The sequence below is a fragment of the Melitaea cinxia genome, chromosome 12, assembly GCF_905220565.1.
Source record: "Melitaea cinxia chromosome 12, ilMelCinx1.1, whole genome shotgun sequence".
Lineage (NCBI taxonomy): Eukaryota > Metazoa > Arthropoda > Insecta > Lepidoptera > Nymphalidae > Melitaea > Melitaea cinxia.
Window position 1 is genome coordinate 14,357,944 of NC_059405.1, and position 9,955 is coordinate 14,367,898.

A 9,955-nucleotide genomic window follows, 5' to 3' on the forward strand; every position below is an offset into this window, starting at 1 on the left:
TTGTGCAAATTAACGGTGATGTCATAATAATATAAATAAACACACATTTATGTACAAAGATATAGCCATGTGTTATTTCAAGGCCATTTCATTGAATGCAATTTGCATAGGCGTCAAATATAATAATATAAATGCATGGCACCAATCAATTTGTTTGACAGTTCGGTCACAGATTAAAAAGTTTTCGCGAGAAAGCCAGATTTAGTATTTGACAGTTAAATTCATTTTATAATTCTAATTATAAATTTAATAATTTTTAAATTCAATTTGTAATTGTATTTTTTGTGAAATATTATAGTGTCATATGTGCATTTAGCTGATTACTAGCCGAAACGGCAAACTTAAATAAGTATAACAAACTTTCCATATAATATCGTTATCGTATATCGTTGTATCTTTTTGTTTTTGTTTAATGACAATAACGATGACATAATCACATAACAAATCATGCAGACGATATTTTATTGCCATGGCAACAGCCTTAAAAGTATAAGCCCTTTTGTTTTGATTATCAAACACTTATATCAAAGAACTATTCTCTGTTTTACGTCTTGTTCTGTGTGCGATATGATTGGTATAAAGTGATCGCACTTAAGGCAATCGTGCATCTAATTGATTCTATTGGTACATCGGATAGACATTGGAATTTATATGTTAAAACGATTTCTACGAAATCTGCTATGAGGACAATTGGCGAGACGTTTGTGTTTGCTTATAAACTTAATTAGATCGATATGATGCCTAACTAACTAAGTTTGCCAGCCAGCTTCAGCCTATCGTAGTCCACTGCTGGATATAGGCCTCCACAAGTTCGCGCTAAGAATGGCGCGAATTCATGTGTTTTGCCCATAGTCACCACGCTGGGCAAAGCGGGTTGGTGACCGCAGCTGGCTTTGTCGCACCGAAGACGCTGCTGCCCGTCTTCGGCATGTGTATTTCAAAGGCACCAGTGGTTATCCGTCCATCGGTCGGCTTTTAAAGTTCCAAGGTGTACTGGATTTGTGTTATCCCTTAGTCGCCTTTTACGACACCCATGATAAGAGAGGGGGAATTTATTACAGCTATACTTTATTCACGCTGTGCTGTGTTGCTGTGTGGCTACGGTACTAAAGAATTTAGCCATCCCCTCTCTTCCCGTGGGTGTCGTAAGAGGCGACTGAGGGATAACAAGGTTCCACAACCATCTTGGAACTTAAGAAGCCGACCGATGGCGGGATAACCATCCAACTGCTGACTTTGAAATACACAGGCCGAAGACGGACAGCAGCGTCTTCGGTGCGACAAAGCCAGTACTGCGGTCACCAACCCGCCTGCCCAGCGTGGTGACTATGGGCAAAACACATGAGTTCACGTTATTTTTGGCGTAAACTTGTGGAGGCCTACGTCCAGCAGTGGACTGTATAGGCTGTAATGATGATGATGATACTTTATTCAACATTAAAAAAAATGATGAAAAAAAAACTAATTAATCAAATTTTTTAATTTAGTTCTAATAACCACTCACTTGTTAAACGTACCTATGCCTTCTTTTTTTAAGAACACGTATAAAAATAAAATAAATACTTATCTGCTCATGTTACCTTAAAGTAGTAAGTTATACCCATTCAAAAACACCATCAAAGTCCCATAGTCGTATATCCTGTATCGAAGTACTTCTCTACACAAACGTTGGACACAACGTTAAATTATATCACAGAGTATAATACTAACAGAGATACAAATGCTACAGTAGTAGTACTGTATTATAATACAAAATAATAACCGAAATGTATAAACGCGTATATTTGGGTACGACTGCAGCGAACTCCGATAATTCTATTTTTGTGTTCGTTATTGTCAAAGAACGATTCTTATAAAAGAAAAGTTAGGTGAGCTAGGCGAAAGGCGAGATAGATATATTTGACATTAATAATACTAAGAACTAAATGTCACAGATAAAATAATCCTTTAAAAATTAAAAAAAAAAAAAAAAAAAACAATTTTCTGTAATAAAACTTCTCTGTATAATATAAGGGCTACAAAGGAGTTATCATATGGCTTTTATTTAAACAAGGCTCGTCTATTCGACTGTCAGACGTCAAACATACTTTGACCCGACATCGACCTTCCCGTGTCGAGAATGAATGTTTATACACCATAATTATTTTGATACTAGAAAAATATACATCTTTCCGCCTGCAGTTTCGCCCACGTGCCACACACAATTTTAACTGCTATATACGTATAAAAAAAATTGAAATCGCTTGCAATAATAATTAAGATTATCCATTACAAACAAATATAAAATATAGTTATAGTATTTCCTCTTTATAATACATATAATGGTATATATTTGTAACGATTTGTATATATTTGTATTATTATATAGATTTCAAATCATTTCGCAATTGTCTAAAGATACATTTAAAGTTTTATTTTTTAAAGAAATTAATAGCTTAACCTTATTCGGTACACAATTACATAAATGGCAAAGATGTGTGGACTTAGTGACGCTGTATTTCATGCAAGATATAACCAATTTTGTATTAAAATACAGCTTATTTTTTCAAAAGAATAACTAACTGCGGCGTTTCTTGCCGGTTCTTCTCTCCATAATCTGCATACCAAATCGGTGGTAGCTTCACTTTTAACAATAATTAAAATTAATAAAAATAATAATTAACAATAATAATATTAATAAAAAAGCAATAAAAAAATTTGTGAGTAAGAAAACACCTAATTAACAAATTAAATATTATCTCGTTATAATCTTTAATTCTCTATCATAAATCATAGTAAAATAAATCCCATTATCATTTAAAACTATTAATCAAGTATCGCCGAGGAAAAGTCTATTTATAATAATAATAATATGAAATTGATTACAATTTATCTAAAATATTAAAATTTTCCTATCACGAGAATCGTATTAAACATAAATAAACTTAATGACATTCAACATAAAGTCCAAAATAATACGTTATCATAAAGGCCGGCTCGTTCGATCTCATCGCCTGGCTTGTTATTGCTGAGGTTAAAGGTTTGCCCTTTTCTAACATGCATTTTCTAACATGTAACATGTACATGAATATGGTGCGAGGACTTTCAACATTATAAATTTGTGTATAAAATTAATTGCATTATACGAGAATTCAATTAAATACATGGTATAAGACTTTAGGTACGTGTTATGTTAAAAACAGGTAAAATGTATACATAATATGTTTGAGTTTATTATCCCATTAACAGAAATCTTCAGTAAATATATGAAGACAAAACGTGCATATTACTAGCGTTTGAAGTACCCACTTTCAATTTTCTGTCACTATTATTTCTAGTAATCTTATTTTGTCTTTTGTTTTTGCAAGTATTTTTTTTTTTCTATTTTTTTATTTTTATTTTTGTATCCTAAATAATCTATTTCATTTTCTATTTTCTATTCATAATTATCAATTTACATATCTATTATTTTATAATAAATATGTTCCTGTGTGTAGTTTTATTATATAACCGCTTACATTTATTGAATTTACCGTGTGGCTACGGCATTAAAGAATATAGCCACCCCCTCTCTTCCCGTGGGTGTCGTAAGAGGCGACTAAGGGATAAGACAGTTCCGCTACCACCTTGAAACTTAAAAAGCCATCCAAGTGCTGGCTTTGAAATACACAGGCCGAAGACGGGCAGCAGCGTCTTCGGTGCGACAAAGCCGTACTGGCTACTGCTGCGGTCACCAACCCGCCTGCCCAGCGTGGTGACTATGGGCAAAACACATGAGTTCAGGTTATTTTTGGCGTAAACTTGTGGAGGCCTATGTCCAGCAGTGGACTGTATAGGCTGTAATGATGATGATGATGACATTTATTGAATAAATGGTTCAAATATAATAAATATTCCAGCGTTTACCTAAATCTTTAGACATTTCCCTACCTTTTTTGTTATTTAATCTTTTTATTTATTATTTTTATTACACATCATACAAAAACGGTTAAACCATTATACATACAAATACGCTTGCGTGGGCAGCAGACACTTAAATTTAAGATAAGTTAGAGTCGATCCACACAATGCATTAAACAAAATCCATACATTCTTATAACCGCCCTTATATGCTTCTCCACATTTTATACAAAAATGTAAGTCGTAAACGATCCTCATTTTATAAGCCTGTGAAAAATACATGTCATTACATCATTATGAAGCTTTGCCTACGATTGTATTTCTTGATAATTTTGATGATGAACAATGTGATTGTAATAAAGCATGTTCTTTTGGATATCACGTTTTGCAATTGCACATAATCTTAATAATCATATGTTGAAATAATTTCACGTCACGTAGGTAATGTACGTGTTATATTTTAAGATTTATTAACGTATTGTTGATTTCGACAACCCTTGAAATCCCACTCGTTATTCTACTTAAATTATTATTAGTATATCCATTCATCTGTAAGCTAAACTTTTTACTAACAATATTTTACTTGAAAACACCTAAAAACCTAATTCGCTCACAAAAATACTAAATCTTTATATTACCGTATTTGTATGCATGTCCCTAATTTTTTATGGATGTATTAATTTTATTAATTTCATTCAATCTGCTGTGAACTATAGCAGACCACTTAAACGTTAATACTAATATTCTAAAGTGATTACATTAGAAATTACCTTTCAATTATCTTCCAACAATGTGTAAAAAATCACGTTAACATCACGATTTTCCGCTATTCTCGTGTTCCGTATCGAATCATCTGATACCATCGTGAATGCATAATACTCAGAAGAGTGACAATGGTCGTATTAGCCTTGTTAAGACATACAAATTGTCCTATACATATTTTCATCTATAAAACTATTTTACCGTCCTGGTTTTACTTACTTTTCTGATGATTTCATTATATTTTTATATAAATATATTTAGTTTAAATAAGCAAAACTTTTGTGTATTCTAGTGAATAGCAGAAAACTTGTTGCTCTCAATTTGTGAAAATTAAAATATTTTTGGTTGGGTATTATGGTTAAGGTTTTATAATCTTCATTTCCTATTTACTAGCCTTGAAACTTAATAGCCACCTTCCCGTGAGTGTCGTAAGAGGCTAAGGTATAAAAAACTTCCACTACCACCTTGGAACTTAAAAAGCCTACCGATGTCACCCAACTGCTGGCTCTGAAATACACAGGCAGAAGACGAGTAGCAGCGTTTTCGGTACGACAAAGTCAGCCCTGCGGTCACCAACCCGCCTGCCCAGCGTGGTGACTATGGGCAAAACACGTGTGTTCACGCCATAATGTCGGGTGCGAACTTGTGGAGGCCTAACGGCCGATTCCAATAAACGATCTCAAACCATTTTTATTGATCTGAGTTTAAGTTTGCAATCTAAATTTTAGAGAAACCGTTTCAATAACTGAACCATAGATTGATTATGCAATCCAAAACTGCAAGCGATCCGTCAGAGGCACCAATCCGGATTCAAACGGTTTTCGGATCGTCCTCCGTTTGAAAATGGCAGTTGATGGGTTTCAATAACCAATCTTTTGACTTTGACAAATCTTATTTGACTTATCTGTGATCCAAATTTGCAATCCCTAACATTTGGTGGTTTCCGTTGCGATCTTTTTTTCTTTATTACTTTTCATCAATTAGGTACTTCACCTTTTTAAATTTTATCACCTTATTTACTATAATCACCTTAATACCAATCCGGCATTCAATTGTAAAAAATGTACAGTGATAGTGAAAGTGACTTGGAGTTGGAAGTGCTAGAACAGCTTTCAGATTGGGATGATGACGAACTTCTTCCGGCGCCTCGTAAAAGTTTTACGCGGATCAACCACTTGCGCTTACTAAATGAAGCTGAATTTACATTTAGATTTAGAATTAATAAAACTGCGATAGAGTTACTATTATCAGAAATTATGCCATTTATAAAAGTAACCTCAAAGCGGTAAGTAAACAATGTCTCAATATCTACTGTTGTCCTTTGTGCGTTGTACTATTGCCAGTTATCAATAATACATTTATGAGGATTTATCATAAAACAATATTTATTGTTTCCAGAAATAATGGGGTTTCACCGCTTCACCAGTTATTGCTGACTCTTCGATTCTATGCATTAGGCACAATGCTTATTGCTGTAGGAGACTTTGTAGGGGTGTCAAAGTCAACAGCATGCAGAATTGTGCAAAATATATCGAAATCAATTGCAAAGTTATATAACAAGTACATTTATATGCACCAAAACAGTGTTAATAAGTTTTACCAAATAGCCCATTTCCCACGTGTTCTTGGTGCAATAGATGGTACTCATATACGTATACAGTCTCCAAGTTAGTAAATATATTTATAATTTAAAAAAGGTACTTTTTTACAAAAGATTTATAAGTTTGTTTTTCAGTGCAAGCAATCGGTGAAGAATTTAGGAATAGAAAAGGTTACTTTTCTTTAAACGTTCAGGCTGTATGTGATGCAGATTTGAGACTGATGAATGTAGTAGCTCGTTGGCCTGGTTCTGCACATGATGCTACTATCTTTAACAATTCTGTTTTGAGAGGCAAGTAACAATTAAATATTGGATTCTAGTTTTAAAATTCATAGCCTTGCGATAATTCCAAATACATACATATGTACATGGATTTTTATCTCGCCTATATATTTATTCTTTACAGCTCAGTGTGACATTGGGACCTTTGGCAACCGCTGGTTACTTGGTGATAGTGCCTATCCCAATAGAGCATATTTACTAACACCAGTTTTAAATCCAAGTAATAGCTCAGAACAAAAATACAATGAAGCTCATATTGCAACAAGGAATCTAATTGAACGGTACTACAAATACTTTTTTATTTTCTACCTACACTTCTATAAAAATCAAATATAAGTTGTTGTTAATGTTATACTAATAAAAAACTTATTTTCAGTACTTTTGGTGTATGGAAGCGTCGTTTCCCAGTTATTTTTTTGCCTCTGCGCTTGTCACTTGCAAATGTTCAAGCAGTTATAATAGCAACAGCAGTTCTACACAATATCTGTAGAAAATACAACATGCAAGAAATGCCTTCAGAAGTAGAGTTGCCAGCAAGCCTAGTAACAGATTCTTCTGTTGCAGACACTCAATCTCAAGCTCTGGGATTGCAAGATATTGTTGAAAGGAATGAGCTTATAAATGGATATTTTTCGACTTTATAAGAGGAATTCAACATAATTGATGAATTTTTAGTTTCTTATGTATAAATAAAGTAAATAGTATAAATTATTTTAATGTTATTAGTATTATTTTCTAATTAATAAAATTTAATTTCCTAAGTTGTCAGTAATATTTAGCTGTTATTATTTTAATAAACTAATTTTTATTTGTAAGCTTAGTTGTTAAGCATTGTATTTTTTTTTAGAATTTTTTAATATTATTAATGTTATTTTTATATGTTTTACTAGTTATGTGGTGACTATGGGCAAAACACATGAGTTCACGTTATTTTTGGCGTAAACTTGTGGAGGCCTATGTCCAGCAGTGGACTGTATAGGCTGTAATGATGTAATGATGATTAATGTTATTTTGCCATTTCATATACTATATTAAGGTACTTTCTCTGTTTTGTTTGTATGTTATGTGTTTAGTATGTACTTTGTTGGTGCTCAAATAAATAAATATTTTCTTTACTTAAAATACTGTTTATTTTTTCATTAAAACAAGCAGGTATTATCAAATATATTTATTACATAGAAATATAACACAAAATACATATCAAAAAAGGAATACATAAAACAAACATTTTTACACTCGCAACTTATTATTATTCTACAAAATTAAATCAAAATACAAAATATAATTTAACGAATTAAAATAAAAATAACAATAAATATTTAATTTAACTTTTATCTTTTTGTAAATTATCTATCTCTAGTTGTAGTTTTTTTTTTCTAATATCACCTTTTCTAAGTTCTCTTCTAATAACTTAGTTTTAGCTATAAAATAATTTGCTATTGCTTGATTCCTGGCAGAACGGTTTTCATCACCCTTGGTGAAGAGTTTTCTTTTGGAACCTGTAGGAGTTCAGAGATTTGGTATCTTTATGAATTGCTAATGACTTACAGTCTACCACTCTAACTTTATGTAAACATCTAACATAATGGGTTAGCAAAAACCTCTATTACAGCCCCCTAAGTCCAAGATTGCAATAAAAGTTAAGAGCAAATATCATGCAAACCATCTAGCTTACTACTTGTTCTGCTTGCCATCCGATCATAGTTATTAAAAAAAGTTGAGTTGTCGGGTCTGCACCAGCAGTAGTAAGTAAAGTTGTCTATAAAGGTTTAACTGAAAATTATACTATAATATAAAAAAAGCAGATAATACAATACCACTAGCTCTAGGAGTGAATAAATATTTCTTCGGTTCTTTTGCTGAACACTTTCCTGGGTCTTCTGCTTCATTTAATACGTCATTTTGTAAAATTTGGACTCCAGGAGATATGGAGCTGGCATCTAATTTTATAATTTGCGATTCTACAACAAAATCACTTCCAATACCACCACCATCACCATCACCAATAATTACATTAGCAGAAGCCCAGTTTGTTGGCTCCGGCACAAGTTCAGCATCGCCACCATATTCAACAGTGAAACCATCCACCGTATTGCCTAACAAAGTAGCTACCTTGTCTAGGACTTCATCCGGAGGGATGTAATCTGGACCACCACCACCAGTCTTAAAAAACAAGATAACTTTATAAACTTAACCATAACGATGTACAACTTATACAAACAAGTAAAGCAAGTACCTAAATACATAATCTATAATACAAGATACTGACCTTAATGTTGTTCATCCTAATTAATGTATTGCGTTTGCGAGAATTTTTTTTTAAATTTTCCCACTTCAAACGCAGTTGTTGAGGTGTACGGTGGCATGATGTAACAACTGCATTAAATTGGTCGGCGATGCGTTTCCATTCCTCCGTTTTCATTTTGTTGGTGGTAGCATTGGTAGCTTTATTGTATATTATTTTGCTGCTTTCTATAAAAGACAGCAAAGTCTTTGATTCATCCCTCGTTAGGGGCTTCGTTGAAACCTTAAACAGAAAAAAATAGGCGCGAAATGTAGCGTCTTCACAGCGGGTGGTCGGGAATGCTCTGTTCGACCAACATAATATGTACTATAAATCTTAATATATTTTGTTATCACTCACCTGTCCACTTTCCATTTTAAATGAATAAACAAAGGTACCAGTAGATATCCAAACACAATAAAACAAGCAAAGAGCGCGGTGTAGTACGGAGAGTTCTTTCGATTGAGCTTTGAAGTTGACAATTGACAACTTCACAGTCTTCACGTACGTTACGTTCCGATCTCAATCTTAGTAAGTTTTAAGGTGTGTTATTTCATAAAATGTAACATTATATTTAGAAAATTATAATATAATCTGGTGTTTAAAGAATATTAAATGGAAATATCAATATAAATAAATGAAAAAAGTTATCAAATGCTCTCAAATCTAGAATATGAGTAAAACGCAGTCACATAAATACTGATTAGAATGGAACGCACGGGAGGGTACGGATTGATCTCCAAACGCTCGTCGAATCTCGATCGGCGTTTGAAGATCGTTGTATTGAAACGCAGATCGAGGATCGATCGAGAGAAAGAATTCTATCTTGGATTGCAACGATCTCTAGATCGAAGTTTGAATATTGGAATCGGCCGTAAGTCAAAATCAAAAGAATATACAAAACTTACATTTTTTATGTTTACAAATACTTATATTAATATTATATGCTAATACCCGCTTAGTCTTGCACTTAGCAGCCGAACGGATATACTAATGATATGGAAATTGCTTGGAAGTATAAGATTATATTTAACATAATGCGTGTATCAAATAACCTCTTATGGGCATAGTTTATAATAAATTATAAGATAGCTTTCATAATATTAAAAAGTGTGTGTGTACGTATGTACGCACGTAAGAAGTTATAC

The 9,955-nt window shown here is 32.9% G+C and overlaps 2 protein-coding genes across 2 annotated transcripts; one reads left to right on the forward strand and one right to left on the reverse strand.

Annotated features, from left to right (window-relative positions):
• Positions 1-5,702: 5,702 nt before the first annotated feature.
• LOC123658276 (putative nuclease HARBI1) lies at positions 5,703-7,249 on the forward strand. Its single transcript, XM_045593713.1, has 5 exons — positions 5,703-5,926; positions 6,007-6,308; positions 6,377-6,532; positions 6,648-6,804; positions 6,900-7,249. The coding sequence occupies exons 1-5, from the start codon at positions 5,703-5,705 to the stop codon at positions 7,165-7,167; spliced, it is 1,107 nt and encodes a 368-aa protein (XP_045449669.1). The 3' UTR covers positions 7,168-7,249.
• A 561-nt stretch (positions 7,250-7,810) lies between these two features.
• On the reverse strand, positions 7,811-9,673 carry LOC123658402. Its single transcript, XM_045593830.1, has 4 exons — positions 9,168-9,673; positions 8,793-9,050; positions 8,341-8,686; positions 7,811-8,022 (listed from the first exon to the last, which is right to left on the reverse strand). The coding sequence occupies exons 1-4, from the start codon at positions 9,180-9,182 to the stop codon at positions 7,880-7,882; spliced, it is 762 nt and encodes a 253-aa protein (XP_045449786.1). The 5' UTR covers positions 9,183-9,673; the 3' UTR covers positions 7,811-7,879.
• Positions 9,674-9,955: the final 282 nt, after the last annotated feature.

Bases quoted from the DNA above. Each gene is read 5' to 3' on its own strand.
- LOC123658276 (XM_045593713.1), top strand. From the start codon at position 5,703: ATGTACAGTGATAGTGAAAGTGACTTGGAGTTGGAAGTGCTAGAACAG. The intron at 6,533-6,647 runs GCAAGTAACAAT...TATTCTTTACAG, and splicing joins TAACAATTCTGTTTTGAGAG to CTCAGTGTGACATTGGGACC. The intron at 6,805-6,899 runs GTACTACAAATA...ACTTATTTTCAG, and splicing joins ACAAGGAATCTAATTGAACG to TACTTTTGGTGTATGGAAGC.
- LOC123658402 (XM_045593830.1), bottom strand. The intron at 8,687-8,792 runs GTCAGTATCTTG...TTGTTTTTTAAG, and splicing joins TTAGGATGAACAACATTAAG to ACTGGTGGTGGTGGTCCAGA. The intron at 8,023-8,340 runs GTATTGTATTAT...GAACTCCTACAG, and splicing joins ATTCACTCCTAGAGCTAGTG to GTTCCAAAAGAAAACTCTTC.